The sequence below is a fragment of the Citrus clementina genome, unplaced genomic scaffold (assembly GCF_000493195.1).
Source record: "Citrus clementina cultivar Clemenules unplaced genomic scaffold, Citrus_clementina_v1.0 scaffold_5, whole genome shotgun sequence".
NCBI classification, from domain to species: domain Eukaryota; kingdom Viridiplantae; phylum Streptophyta; class Magnoliopsida; order Sapindales; family Rutaceae; genus Citrus; species Citrus x clementina.
Window position 1 is genome coordinate 12902529 of NW_006262201.1, and position 15445 is coordinate 12917973.

The 15445-nt window shown below is 34.5% G+C and overlaps 2 protein-coding genes across 2 annotated transcripts in view; one reads left to right on the plus strand and one right to left on the minus strand.

Annotated features, from left to right (window-relative positions):
* LOC18041005 (putative tRNA pseudouridine synthase) overlaps positions 1 to 1718 on the minus strand; it is a 5998-nt gene extending 4280 nt beyond the window's left edge. Inside the window, exons 1-4 of the mRNA XM_024183012.1 lie at positions 1315 to 1718; positions 1182 to 1217; positions 780 to 977; positions 31 to 228 (exon numbers count right to left, since the gene is read on the minus strand). Of these exons, the coding sequence (XP_024038780.1) occupies positions 31 to 228; positions 780 to 977; positions 1182 to 1217; positions 1315 to 1591 (709 nt within the window). The 5' untranslated portion in view covers positions 1592 to 1718. The remainder of the gene's footprint in view (positions 1 to 30; positions 229 to 779; positions 978 to 1181; positions 1218 to 1314) is intronic.
* Positions 1719 to 5766: 4048 nt separating this feature from the next.
* LOC18041040 (protein TIC110, chloroplastic) lies at positions 5767 to 14299 on the plus strand. Its single transcript, XM_006431918.2, is given in 16 exon segments — positions 5767 to 6472; positions 6555 to 6614; positions 6862 to 6985; positions 7082 to 7150; positions 7244 to 7342; positions 7588 to 7654; positions 8080 to 8144; positions 8241 to 8335; positions 9573 to 9700; positions 9780 to 9880; positions 11278 to 11494; positions 11687 to 11841; positions 12504 to 12629; positions 12753 to 13599; positions 13602 to 13726; positions 13872 to 14299. Coding segments are annotated over 16 exon segments (3027 nt in total). The 5' UTR covers positions 5767 to 5966; the 3' UTR covers positions 14115 to 14299.
* The last annotated feature ends 1146 nt before the right edge of the window (positions 14300 to 15445 follow it).

Genomic DNA, 15445 nt, shown 5'->3' on the forward strand with positions numbered 1-15445 from the left:
CAAGGAGTGAACCTATATTATTTTGCACAATGATTTGAAACCAAGAACAATAAGAAAATGGTACATTCCAAGGCACATGCAATAAGGGAACATTCCAAATCCAAATGTAACTCACTCCTTTATCTGTTCGGCTACTTCTAGCCCACGCAATTTTCTGCAAATTTCCGTAGTTACTCTCACGGATCCCACCAGCCTTAAAAACTGCAGTTTCCAATTCCCCTTCAATAGCTACATTCCAAAAATGCAATGCTTTAACAAGATCCATCGATGCTAGTGGACCCAAACACATGACATGATCAATGCCTTCAAAAGAAGTTTACTTTCTACCATAACAGTTCACTTAAGAAAACCAGTCTTCAAAACTCAAAATAACTAATTGTATCATCTCATCATTAGAAAATGCAAGAAACCAATGGGATTATAAGATCTGGATCAGTGTTTTTGTCTTTTTGCGCATAAGGACATAGTTTACCCATTTGTTCAAAAAGCTCCCTGCCCCTACTGCAATGACTGAAATCAAAATTCAATATAACAGGAATAATTTGGTCATTTCAGCAATGCTGAGAGACTTTTTGGGTAAAAATCGACATGTATGCCCTTTATCTTGTAAAACACAAGGAATATAAAAAAAAAAAAAAGATACACAAATTTAATTCAGAAATTTACCAATTAAGTGTCTTATATAGAATCATTGTCAAAATTAGCTATATAACAAAATTTCTTACTATAATAGCGACATACAGTCAACTTGAACTAAATTATCCTTAAAACAAACCAACCAAACCCAACCAACTTGCAACTCTCCATTGCCTGCATGAAGTGAGGAACTCTTGCGGACAATGGAAACCATTGCCCGCGTGACATGCGGGTGATGGCTACTATCGCCCGGAGATCATCACCCACCAAAGTTGAATAACTCTTGCCCAGCTCTTGCAGGCGTCGCCCCACACCACACCTTGGGTGATGGCAACCATCGCCTGTGTCAAAAAGATTTGGTTGGATTGTTTTAAGGGCATTTTGGTACAGATTGGCTGTATGTGACTACTATAGTAGAAATTATGTTATATGGCTAGTTTTGATAATGTATTCATGAAAATGACTAGATAAGTAAAATTTTCAATTTAATTAATGCTCGAACATTTTCAAAATCAAATAAAGAGTTAAATATTGAAGAAGCTTACTGGATAACGAATGCTCATCTCGCTGCATTTGCAGACCTGAAATGCAACAATAATAATAATAATAACAACGATAAAAAGAGACCACTTTTATTCAAAATCCAAAATTAAAATAGAAAAGATGAAATTTATTGACCTCTGTAATCGGTGCCAACGTAACCGACGCGCAAGGCGACTTTCTTTTTGCGGACAGGTTCCCATTTGTCGTCGGAGGAGTTTGGAGTGGGACGAGTCAAAGTATGAGAAACGGACGGTGAAGATTTAGATGAAGATGAAGCGGGACAGCGGTAGCAAGATAAAGGTAGGAGATTGACGGCTGAGATTTTATTTGAGAATCCGACGGTGGAAAGTGTTGAAGTTATGCTCCTGGCAGACCACGGAGAGTGCAGGAGTCGAAGTGGGTAGATGGCCATGGAGTTTTAGAACGAGGGCAATTTTGTTAATTTGATTGGATATGTTTTACATACGTATTACGTCTGGATGTTTCTATCGAGTGCCGACTGCCGAGTGCGGGAGCGCGAAAGAGTAAGACTGCCACATGAATAGCCACGGTCGGGTTGGCGCTCGACCCATTTCAGTGAAAAGCTCAACGCAACCCGATTCGAAGTTTAAATTTTAACCGATGCGGTGCCCATTAAAATTTATCATTATGGTAAAAAAGTGATAAAATTTAATAGTTGATGCATCGTTTGTAATATGCCCATCACTATTCAATTTCATTTTCATTGAATCAATTGTATAATTTTCTAAAATATATTAATTGATTTTCTGAAAAAAGAATTTTAGCAATGCTGTTGGACGATAAAATTTTCACAACAAAAACATACCAAGTTCTGTATAATTAACTATCGTAAGATCAAATTTCCAACCTATTTTTTCTCTCTCTCTCTACTTTTCAATTTTATGCTGTCAAAAGAGAGCTCTCTATTGTTTTTTTCTTAGTGGTACTTTCTTATAGTCTTTTCCTTTTTATTTTGTACCTTATTCTGTCCTTTGACTATGTGAAATAGGTATTTTCATGGAGTTAGATCCATGTAGACAACGATTTGTGGTGGCTGTAGTTTTTTATTGTTGTTGTTTGACATTAAGGTTTTTTTTTTTTTTTAAAAAGATTAGAGCTTCCAAGCTTGAAAATGTGGAAAGATAAAACATGTAGATTGGTCACCAATAGAGATCTACTACCTCTATTAGTTGGTAGAGCTAATGCTAGAGGCAAAGTCTCTCAAAGGGCTAAGAAATATTGTTAGTGCTAGTTACTTTAATTTAAGAGTATTATTATAGGTACAAATTCTTGTATATATTTATTTTGTATAAACTGATGTGACATGATATAATTGGTTGAATTAAATATCTTTTGACCCACATGATTTATTTTTATTATTTTATATTTTCATTCAACCAATGAATTAATGTCAAATCAGTTTTTACAAGATAAGTTTGTATAAAAATTTGTGGCTATATCATAACTCTTAATTTAATATATTGTGTGCATGTTTAATGGAGATATTTGTTTTTGGTATTTAATTGCTCAGTTGTTAGTATTTTAACCATTTGTGTATTGCTAATTGCTCAATCTCTAAAATTTTCTTTTCTTATTTCCCTTGTTAAAAGTATGGAAAAGCTATTCAGAGAGCGACTATCCAAGCGGCGGATGGACCTTTCTCAATTTGCTTACTTTTTTGGTTTTGGATATGGAACCGATGTTGTTTGTTGCCAATGAAGAAATTTGATCTACTTTTTTTAAAAGTATAAATTGTGATTTCCCCCCCTTTTAAAGATCATTTAATTGTTTTCTCACAAGAAATTTATAAAAGATTTGTACCTTGCAAAGTGAAAGAGTTTACGAAGATAAAAATTATTTTTACTTTTTAATAATTTTGTACATTGACAAAATTGAAATTATTATAAAGTGATTAATGAGTCTACTGAGATAAAATAAGACAGTCAAATATCACTACTCTTTTTTTTTATTATTATTGAAATTGAATTCTCCGTACGTGCCGCCTACACTTGCTTTGACACCACATGACTCGTATGACAAATGGGGATATGTTGCATCGGCCCAATACAGGATGCTGGGATGTTGGCCATCTTGAGAGTTAACAAACAATAAACATTAATCTATGAGGGGCTATTTTTTTTTTTATTTGAAAATAATTTTACATGATTGTAAAATAGAGCTTCTATCATTTTTGTTTTCAGAAGAAAGAAATTGCAGTAATACAAACTTGTACAACACAACAATAATGATTATATTGACCTTAACTGTTTTTTAAACCTTAATTTTAATGATAACAAACAATATGGTAATGATTCATTAGTTCTTAAAGGTCAAAAGTTATTCATGTGAGATCAAGCTCAAAGAAATTTGTGCTCATCAAGTCAAGGCTCAAATGTGAAGAACACTAAATTAGGTGATGTTTCACTTTCATAGTTCTTGTAAAACTAGTTTGGCTACATTCATGCATGGTTAAGCATTTAAAAGCTTAAGTTAATAATGATCGTGACATTCAAATGTATCTTTTTTTTTTCCATAAGCTATGTTTTCTATATTTGAAGAAAAATGGAAGAAAAATGTTTTATCAAAATGAATTGAGTATATAGATTGATTTGAAAAAGTCTAGAAAAGTTTTGATGTGTGGAAAAGTACGAAAAATTTATGCGATCTTAATGCTATTTCTAAAAATCTAAAAAAGGACCTATATAATAAAGTTTCAAAAGTTTTTAGGTACTTTTGTAATTATTAAAAAGTTTAGGTCAAAATATGAATAATGAGAAAAGCCCAAAGCGGTTAAGTAGTTTGCTTTCTAGAGGCAAATCAGCATGCCGATTTCGTGCTGATTTTGAATTTTATGTTCTTAATTGCTAGTTTTTGCTTAAATTTATATAAACGAATTTTTGTAACTATTAGAATGTGGGTTAAGCACAACAATTTCTCTATTCTCTCAACTATAAAATACTATTGAGTTTTCACTTGCTTTCATTCATAATCATATACAAACTTGCTTTAGATTTGAATATCTACTCTTGTCATGAGTATATTATTTGTAAAATTTATTTCTTTCATATTGAGTGAGTGTTGTGAGGCACTTGAGTGTAAGAGGTGTGGGATATAAACCTCTGATGATTTGTTAAGGTATATTGACATCGTGAAAACAACTGTAATATTTGGAGTCTCATGATATAAGTGTATGTTCTTTTTTACCTTGTCTTTTAATTTACTTGATTGTAATTATTGTTGTTGTTGAGTGGTGGTAAAAAATAATTACTTGATTGTCTTTTATTTACTTGATTGTAAAAAATAATTATTTTTTTATTTCTTTTTATTTAATCGGTAGAATTATGCCACATCCATTTATATAAATAGTTTATTTGAAAAGTTGGTGCATCAATAATACTCTTACTCAATTGTAAGAGCTCACAAACAAAACCATGCATATGTCTAGTACTAGGTACTTTCTCATCTTATTCTTAAAAGTTAAATGATTGAGTACTCTAATGCGTATTGTAAAGAATAATTTTTTTTCAAATATTGAGAAATAAATTTTATTTATTTTATATCTTAAGGGTGCATTTCGGATAGCTGCATTGTCAGAACATAGTTGCTCCACTCAATACAACTACCCTAAGGCACTTTAAATATTTAAATTGGGTCATTATCTAGTCTTGAGGAGGATGGCAATGGATATTTCCTAATCGGGTTTATCATTACCAAACCCACATCCACAAAAAAGTTAAATTATCAATCCCACCCACAACTTGTTGCGAGTTTTTAGTTTTTTTTTTAAAATCTATTAGTTGCGGATTTTAACAATTACTAAATTCACATGTAACCTATAACGAGTTTTGCCTGCACCCTACAGCGGCCATAGTAGCAACATATTTATTTCAAATCATAACACCATATCTAGAATCATAATACCACATCCAAAATATTAAATTTATCTAATTATTTTTATAAAATATACTTTTTCTAATGCATACAAATATGCAATTAAATCTACATAGGTTATGCTTGAGTTTTTTTATTAGATTTGTAGCTAAGTTTAGGTAGATTTTTAGCCAAATCTGACAAATTTAAGACATACTAATTTCGATTAATATGTCATACGTACTATGAAGAGAACGATATGAATCAAGCTAGCAACAAAAATTATGTATTTTTATAATTAAATACTTTTATAATTAAGAAGATTAGGTTAGGTCTCGAGCAACAAATGGCTATTAATAACTTGGTCTATGAATTTTTGTAATTAAATATTTTTTAATGTAATTTTAAACAATAAAATTATCTACGGCAGATGATTTTTAAATGGAAGGACTTAGATAAATTTGTGGGCAAATACTATGTTACAATTAATGTAACATACACACTCAACAACAACCACACAAATTATGTGGGCCCATAATTTGTGTGGTTGTTGTTGAGTGTGTATGTTACATTAATTGTAACATAGGGGCTCCCTAAATTTGTGGGTTTATGAGTACCGTTACAATCCCGTCTCGAGTAGACTAAAAATCTGGAGAGAAATTTAGCCTATATAAACTGACTTCAAATAAAACGGTCCAAAACTTGCAAAGGCCCAAAACGGCAGATGATTTTGTCCTCTTCTTGACACCACGCTATCTCATTATTTCAACTCTCCCTTCCTATGTTCCTCTTCTTTTTCTTCTTCCTTTATTTCTTCGTTAAACCCTATTACCCCTACACAAACACGCACACACTCACTCCCACTCCCTCTCTCATCTCACCAAAACGACATCGTCAGAGGGAGGCAGCCAGCAATCATGAACAACTCTTCTCTCCTAACAACCCCCACTTCAAACCGACCCCTTCTCTTCTCCCCCTTCCTCAACCCTTCTCCTCTCCCTAAACGCCGCCGTTTCAAAGTCTCCTTCCCGCGGAACCGCTCCGCTGCCACGTCAGCATCTGCATCAGCTGAAGCAACACCAACAGCAACTCCATCTGATAATATTTGGGGACCGAGGAAAGAACTGCAGGGCATACAGCCTGTCGTGGATAAGCTCTCGCCGCCTGTAAGACTTGCCACGTCGGCAGTCGTCATCGCCGGGGCTGTATTTGCTGGGTTTAAGTTAGGGTCTAAGTATGGCGGTGGGTCCCGCAATGTGGCAATTGGTGGGGCTGTCATTCTGGGAGCTGCCGGTGGGGCAATGGCCTATGCCATGAACGCGGCCGTCCCTGAAGTTGCGGCCAAGCGGTTACATGATTACGTGGCCGATTGTAATGATCCTGGTGCTGTGAAGAGAGAGGACATTGAAGCAATTGCGAGCAAGTTGGTTTTTAAATTAATTTTTTTTCTTATAATTACTATTATTTCTTATTACTTATTCTTATTTAAATGTTTAATTTTTCAGATATGGCGTGAGCAAACAAGATGAGGCGTTTAATGCAGAGCTTTCTGAAATATACTGCCGGTAAATGATGAAGAAAAGTTTAATTAGTCATCAAACATTGGATTAAAGCTTTTTGAACCATTGGATTATTTTCAATAACATGAGCAACTATAAGGCCTCAAGAGTAGTGTTCGATATATGTATGTGTCTGAATTATAATTTACAAAATTGATGTGAAATGGGAAATTAATTTCTATTCATTCATCTATTTCTATCGATTATATACATTTGATATGGTTCACTTAAAGACCTTCAATTTCTCCTTTAGGTTTGTGACTTCAGTCCTTCCTCCCGGAGGTGAAGATCTTAGAGGTGATGAAGTTGATAAAATTGTTCAGTTTAAGAAAGCTTTAGGTATTGATGATCCAGATGCAGCTGCCATGCATGTAGAGGTAATCTAATATTTAATTATCTGGAAACACAATCTTAAGAATCCGTATGCATGTGGTATACAATCTTAAACTGTTGTTTTGCTTATTGGTTTGTAGATTGGACGAAGAATTTTCAGGCAAAGGCTTGAAGTTGGAGATCGTGATGGTGACATGGAACAACGTTGGGTAATTAACTTATAATTTTGCTAGTGTAAATCTTTGTCTATGATTTTAGTTAAGATATGGAGCTTGACCATTATTAGTGACTCTCCAGTGCAGGCATTTCAGAAGCTAATATATGTTTCCACTCTTGTCTTTGGGGAAGCATCATCATTCCTTTTACCTTGGAAGCGTGTTTTTAAGGTCACCGATTCACAGGTATTCTTTGGTCTATTATGCTTGCTTGTCTCTCTTCTGTTATTGAATTCAATGCCATAGGGTCAGAAACATAGTCGGTTTTGCCCATTAAAGTTATTAAAAGTTCCACCAATTCACAGGTATTCTTTGTTCTATTATGCTTGTCTATTTTTTGTTATCAAATTCATTGCCATAGGGTCAGAAATATATTCATTTTTGCCCATTAAATTTTTTAAAAGTTCCAACATGTATTTTTCTCCTTCTAGGTTGAGATTGCCATCCGTGATAACGCCAAGCGCTTGTATGCTTCTAAGCTAAAATCGGTTGGCAGAGGTAAATGCATAATCTTGTTAAGGTCTCCATCAGTGAATGTTAATACTTCCTTAATACTTCATGAGGAAAAAGGTTTTGATAAGCGATATTTTTTTTTTTAATTTATGTCTGAGAGGATGTATTGTTAGTCACCTTTTTGGTTTTTAACATAAAATGATTTGTTTGATTATGTTGTATTGTAAACTCTTATCAAACTGATAACCCATTTATATTTAACGCTACCAGGGTTGGTTAGGCCATGTATTTTAATAAATTACGAGTTCAATTCTCTAGACTTTTTTACAAACAACTTGTAAATGAATTATTTTCTATGCTTTTCGTATTCTGTTCATTCTGGTCCTCATAAAATGCCCAAGTTAAATATATTTCCTAACACTTGGATACATAATGTATGCTAACAAAGTTTGAAAAATATTTGCTTACAGATGTTGATGCAGAGCATATTGTTAGACTAAGAGAAGAACAGCTTTCGTATCGTCTTTCCGATGCTGTACGATTTTATCTTCTTCACAGCTTATTACTTTTAATTGACTCCTTCTGGTAACTGGTCTATAACTCTAGTGTATGTGATGTGTTTTATTTTCAGCTTGCTGAAGATTTGTTTAGGGAGCATACACGAAAATTGGTTGAGGAGAATATTGTAACTGCACTCAGTATACTGAAGTCCAGAACAAGAGTAGTGTATGACTACTAATCATTTGGCTTTACTTGTGCTCATATATAATATCATTGTGTTGTCAAGCCTATTTGGTCGTCCTTTTCTTCTTTAAGCAGTTGTTTAGAGTCTTCTTGTATTGGTGAGTCTAAACAGTAAGGTATAATTGGTATTTTGTGTTTATGTAGTATTTGGATAACTTTATTACAAAATTTGAGACAGCACAAACTTTTTTGTAGTTAGTTGTGTGAAGGGAACACACAAACACAACGCGATTATTAAAGGGAAACACTTCTGGTAACTGTGTTAAGTTAGTATTTTTAGCCGCCGGCCCAACAAGTTCAGCTTGTTTAGAAATGTTGAACTGCCTTAATCTGTTTTCAATTCACGAGTTCAGCATGCTTAACAATTTTAGACAATTACAACATGTGTACATATTGACAATTTCAACATGCTTAACAGTTTTAGACAAATCCAACACGTGTAACACATTTTGACAATTTTAGTGCACAGTAGCTTGTTTTCTGCAATAATTTTTCCAGTACCTTACAAAACTAATTAACCAATAGTATATCAAATTTCAGCCTTTCTGCTCTTGGAAAAAATTTTGAGACTTGAAGGTAGGGTTAAGGCTTCTATGTTATGGGATTGTGCAGTTATGGCTATATTTTGGGTCCTATAGATTGCAAGAAACGTAAGAATTTTTCAGAACAAAGTGATGGAAGATTACATGTTTGTTAGGGACACAGTTAAATTCTGGGCTCTCTATGGGCTTCTTTATTTCGATTAATTGGGAAGCAACTATGGTGTAAGTTCATTAGTTAGAATTTTTTATCTTATAGGATTTGCAGTTCTAGGGCTTCATGATTTTTGACTTCTATGGACTTATTGTCCTTCCTCTATGTAGATTTTTACATCTAGTATACTTATTTTGTTCCTGAGCTACATACATACATACAGTGTATCGAATTTTATATATTGCTAATACACTTTATAAAGTCATTAACTGATTTGTGATACAAGCAGGCTGAGGGCCCTAATCCTAAACTAGATAAGATTATTAGTTTTGCTCAGGTCAATCTTAAACCACGAACTTCTTATTATGTTCATGTGCCATATCTCCATATATATAATAGGATGCTCATAGTTTTGCACATGAATAAGCATTGGGAGTAGCTTTATCCATGACTTGTGAATTTAGAGTTTCCTTGATAATTCATCCATTACATTTACAGTAACTAATATTGTAATCTGAATTTTCAGAAAGGGAGTTGCACAAGTTGTTGAAGAGCTAGATAAGGTGCTGGCTTTTAATAATTTGCTGATTTCTTTAAAGCAGCATCCGAATGCAGATCGCTTTGCCCGTGGGGTTGGTCCGGTGTCTTTAGTAGGTAAGAACCTTTTTCTATTTGATTCAATTTAGGGCTTGCAATATTCTTTTTATGGTACTAATATAAATTTTTGGTTTAGGTGGTGAGTTTGATGGTGACAGAAAGATGGATGACTTGAAGCTGCTTTACAGAGCGTATGTAACAGATTCTTTATCTGGTGGCCGCATGGAAGAAAGCAAGGTGAACATAAACATTTTTTATTTTCCTCAGTATTTTCTACTTACACTGACATTTTTTCTTTACAATTTTTTCTAAATAGCATTTAATTGGGTCTTGTAGGGTATATTGAAATGTACTTAAAGCAAGTGGTCCTCATACTTTTTGTATAGAATCCATGTTTTGGTTGTCACCTGATTTTAGCTAAGCATGCAATGTTTGCCTTCTACACTGAAAGTTTGGCAGATAGAGTTACTCTTTTTTATTGTGTTTTTCTGCTTGGTTGGTGATATAATTTCCAGCAGCTGAGAAACAACTCAAGAAAGAACAGCTATTTGTTTAGCAATTCTGTACATTGTGGATTAGGTTTGCAGAGTTAGATGGATTATGCTCCATAACCGGAGCAATAAGTGCTTAATTGCTTAATAATTTCTAGAGGATGATTGATCGTTGTTCATAGTTGTGGTGGTTGCTTTACAGGGATCTCCTTTTTGATGGCTAGCTCGGTAGTGAACGAGCCTTGTGTTTGTTGTACCCCAAAATTCCAGTCTCCCAGCTGCTCCGGGAAGACTTCTTATACCTTTTTACTGTTTGAGCTTTCAGTCTGTTGATCAGATCTTATATATTATGTCGTTTGTTGTCGTCAACTAGAGGATAGAAAGGATAAGATAAAGGAAGAAACCCGATTAAAAGTTTTATTGTGCATTTTATCTCTGAATTTTGGAAGGATTTTATTTAGCAGTCCAAGCCAAGACATGTCATTTAGTTCACCTTATTCATGTCCGTGTATTACTTTGGGAATTTATCCCTTGTATTACGTTGGGGCTTGATCTCTTGTAATCTCATTATTGAGCGTTCCCCTCTTCCACCAAGCTAGTTACCATATCAGATCATAAACATCAGTTGTATGCAATACCAAATGCTGTCCTGTTATAACTCAGCTCCATATCAACTAAGCCTCACTGCAAACAATCTCCAAATAGACGTTTTAGGTTCTAAACTGTTGGGGTTGCGCGGCCTCAAAGAATTGTTCCCCAGGTGTGCAACCTGTTCCAGTATATCCATTAGGCCATACTTCTTTCAATCAAGTCTGTAGCTAAAAGTTATGATCATATCTTATTAATGGGTTTCTCTCTGTGCGTCGTATAAACAAAGAATCAGTAAGGTGTGTGTTTGTTGCATGTCTCTGCAAAACAAGCATTCATAACAGATAGATTGCTTATAAACATAAATTACTTCATGAACTTCATTTGACATCTGGGAGCCCTTGTGGTAGGACAGACAAGGGATTTTTTTTTTTTTGACATCAATGCATTTATTTTTATTGGCAGTGTTAAGATGTTTTTCTTGCTATTGGATTTTGTTTCTAATTAGTTACTCATCACTTTTTATTCCTTTCATTTTTCTTTCCTTTTTGTTAGCTTGCTGCTTTGAATCAATTGAGGAACATATTTGGTTTGGGCAAACGGGAATCAGAGGCCATTATAGTTGACGTCACTTCAAAGGTATACAGTAAAAGACTTGGCCAAGCTGTTTCTGGTGGTGCTTTAGAAGCAGCAGATAGCAAAGCATCTTTCCTTCAAAGTCTTTGTGAGGAATTGCACTTTGATCCTCAAAAGGCCAGCGAGATCCATGAAGGTAATAATTAGTGCCATCAATGTCCTTAAAAACTGTTATAGAGCAAATCTGAGTTGTAACCTTTTCGGTAAGGTGGGGCAGGAGGAAGCAAAGAATTCAGACTTTTTTGTTTCTATTTTTTCTTTTTTCTCCTTTGCCAATTGAAAAATTTGTTGCGTTTAGATGTGTCTGATATGTCTACTTTGTTTGCAGAAATTTACAGGCAAAAGCTTCAGCAGTGTGTAGCTGATGGTGAGCTAAATGATGAGGATGTTGCTGCTTTGTTGAGGTTACGGGTCATGCTTTGCGTTCCTCAACAAACTGTTGAAGCAGCACACTCCGACATTTGTGGCAGTTTGTTTGAAAAGGTTGCATGGTTTCTTTTTATATTCCTTTGTCGTATGAGAATCCTGGTGACAGTACAAGAGTTTTTCTTGGTCTGTTTAGATATATTTTTGGGCTTAAAGATTGACTACTTGGTAAAGCTTGTCTCTGGTAGTTTCAAATGGAATAGCTTATAGGTGGAGAAATTGAATCATCTCATGGTTAGATAATGGGCCAGTGTTGGTTAAACACTCATCCTTTATATAAATTATGCTAGTTGCAGATGGTTAGCGGTGTGTCCTTCCATTTTTAAGATTAAATCAGTTAGTTATCAGCGCCTAGTCTTGTCAGAAGGTAAAAGGTCATAGAGAAAAATTCCACTCCGTAGAGAAGTTATACCAATGTGCTTTTTTACAAAATGCTAATTATTGTGCACTGTCTGGTCTTTTAATGTCCTATGTTTATCAATTACCATCACAATATTTTCCTTAGTTTGGGTTATTGATCAAGTCTCATCATCACATATTTAGTTTGAGGTCGTAAATATCACAGACTTTAAAAGTTTCAGGTTTTCCATATTAGTGGAAAGATGTTGTGTTAAAATTTGCATTTGCATTTTTATTAGTCCTTGGACTTTCATATTCCTGCTATTTATGCTGCTGTTAGATAAATTTTATCATGCTAATTATTTAGTTGCCTTTTCCAGGTTGTGAAAGATGCAATTTCTTCTGGTGTTGAAGGTTATGATGGTGAGGTTAAGAAAGCAGTGAGAAAGGCTGCACATGGCTTGCGATTAACGAGGGAGGCTGCCATGTCTATTGCTAGCAAGGCAGTAAGTATCTCTTCTGCCATGTGGTGTGATTAAAATGAAAAATGTTCACATTTAACATTTTCCTACCTTTAAAAAAAAAGGGTTCCTACTTTGTTATTTATTCTTCAACTTATATATGCACAGGTCAGACGGATTTTTGTAATCTATATAAAACGAGCCCGGGCAGCTGAGAACCGCACTGAGGCTGCAAAAGAACTTAAGAAGCTGATAACTTTCAACACCTTGGTTGTGACTGAATTGGTGGCAGATATTAAGGGAGAATCTTCTGATACCTCTGAAGAAGAGCCGATTAAAGAGGAAGAAAAGCAAACTGATGAGGATGAGGAAGAATGGGAGTCCCTTGAGACACTTAAGAAAATTACTCCTAGCAAGGAACTTGCTGAAAAGATGGGGAAGCCTGGACAGACAGAGATAAATCTCAAAGATGACCTTCCTGAGAGAGATCGAACTGATCTTTACAAGACATACTTGCTTTATTGTCTAACAGGAGAAGTCACAAAGATCCCTTTTGGTGCCTCGATCACCACAAAGAAGGATGATTCAGAGTATGTTCTGCTAAGTCAGCTTGGTGGGATTCTGGGTTTGACAACTAAGGAGATTGTGGATGTCCATAGGGGCCTGGCAGAGCAGGCATTTAGGCAACAAGCTGAGGTGATATTAGCTGATGGGCAATTGACTAAGGCTAGGATTGAGCAGCTTAATGAGGTTCAGAAGCAAGTTGGTTTGCCTTCAGAGTATGCACAGAAAATAATTAAAAACATAACCACCACAAAAATGGCAGCTGCTATAGGAAACAGCAGTAGCTCAGGGGAAGCTAATATAAAGCAGATAAGAGAACTCAAGGAAGCTAGTGTTGATTTAGACAACATGATCTCTGAAAGTTTACGAGAGAATCTCTTTAAGAAGACAGTGGATGAAATTTTCTCATCGGGCACTGGAGAGTTTGATGCGGAGGAAGTTTATGAGAAAATTCTGCTGACCTCAGCATTAATGCTGAGAAGGCTAGAAGGGTTGTTCATGAGCTTGCACGAAATAGATTATCAAACTCCCTGATTCAGGCTGTGTCACTGCTGAGACAGAAGAATCGACAAGGAGTGGTATGGATGTGGTTTATAATCTTGTTATTTTGCTTGTTTCAACTGAAAAATGGTTCCATTTATGTATATGTACATGACGTATGCACAAATACCTAGTTCTGAGGGGCTTGATTCTGCCTTTTTTTTCTTTTTTTTTTCCAAATAGGTTTCCTCGCTAAATGATTTGCTGGCTTGTGACAAAGCTGTGCCAGCTGAGCCGTTGTCTTGGGAATTGCCAGATGAGCTAGCTGATCTATTCAATATATACATGAAGAGCAACCCTGCACCCGAAAAACTGACTCGCTTGCAGTATCTGCTGGGTATAAGTGATTCAACAGCTGCTGCTCTACGAGAAATGGGAGATTCACTACTCTCTGCCGGAGCAGAGGAGGAAAATTTTGTATTCTAATTGTTATATGATTTGATGAAATAGGTTTTAGACGCACTGAAGGATTAACCGGTTGGCTTATTTTTACATCACTCTTTTTCATCAGATTGGAGAGGAAAATATCACTGTAAGATTATTGGAGAAACTGTTGATGTGATATTAGATGGTGAAATTTTGAATAGCCATTAGCGTACCATTAATTATTATCCCTTGTTGGCAGGTTTTGGGGAAATAATAGTTTTTCTCAACTAAAAATATTTTGCAGGATAAATGTTCTCTCTTTAGAGAACAATAGCCAAAAAGTACCATTTTAAAATTTTAATGGATGTTTAAAAACAGGCAGAGTGTATGGAATAAACTTGATGTATGTAATTCTTAATTAATTTGAATGAGTAAATGCATGGAACATGTGATGTTATAATGCAAATCAAATTAGTAAAAGAAAAAAAAAATTATATATTAATATTTGACTTGTCTTCAGGTTCCACATCCTCCCTTTAGTTTTATGGTGAGCAAATGTTACGGGCTATATAAGATGCATTATCAGTCCATATTCTAGCTTCTCTCTTTTCATTCACTCTTTAATGGTTTATATTTCCTGCTTGTGCTATTAGAGTGGCAATTTTTGACACTTGTTAACTCTACATTAGCATGATATAAATAAACAGGATTTATGCCACTTTTTAATAACTGTTTTGACTTCAGGATCAGAGTTCTTGACAATAATTTATTTATGACCCAATAAACAATATAATTAATCATATTATAATGACTTATTTTTTATTCAATAGAATTGTGATATACTCAATAAATTGAGGAAAATTTATTAAAAATATAGAATGAAGTATCCACCAACAGCAAAAGGGAGGCCAAAACAACCAAACCCAAATTTAATTAAACAATTGAAATCAATTGAAAGGTGTGAAAATATTCATTTATAAAAAATACTGTAATTGACATAACTCACTTTATAATTAAGTCATCAAAATACTGAGTAGAATTACGATTTTAATTTACACAATGGATTCAACAATAATTCAATAATAATATAACACTCAAGTAATAATACGAATTCAAATCAGTTGAAATGTAACACGTGTGATTGGATTTAAAAGTTATGAAGTTCAATTATATTTAATTAATTAAAGAACATGATGCAATGCAATCAACAACCACAAAAACATTAAATTTGAAAGTACAACATAACGAATTCAATTAGAATTTGATAGGAATACGATAATGACAAACTTTTTATGGCTAGCGGGATTTTCACCTTCCCACTTGTTGCCTCTAGTTAGAATGGATTTGAGTGGGTTGTTACTGAATATTGACTTCAAATGTGGCGTGGTCTA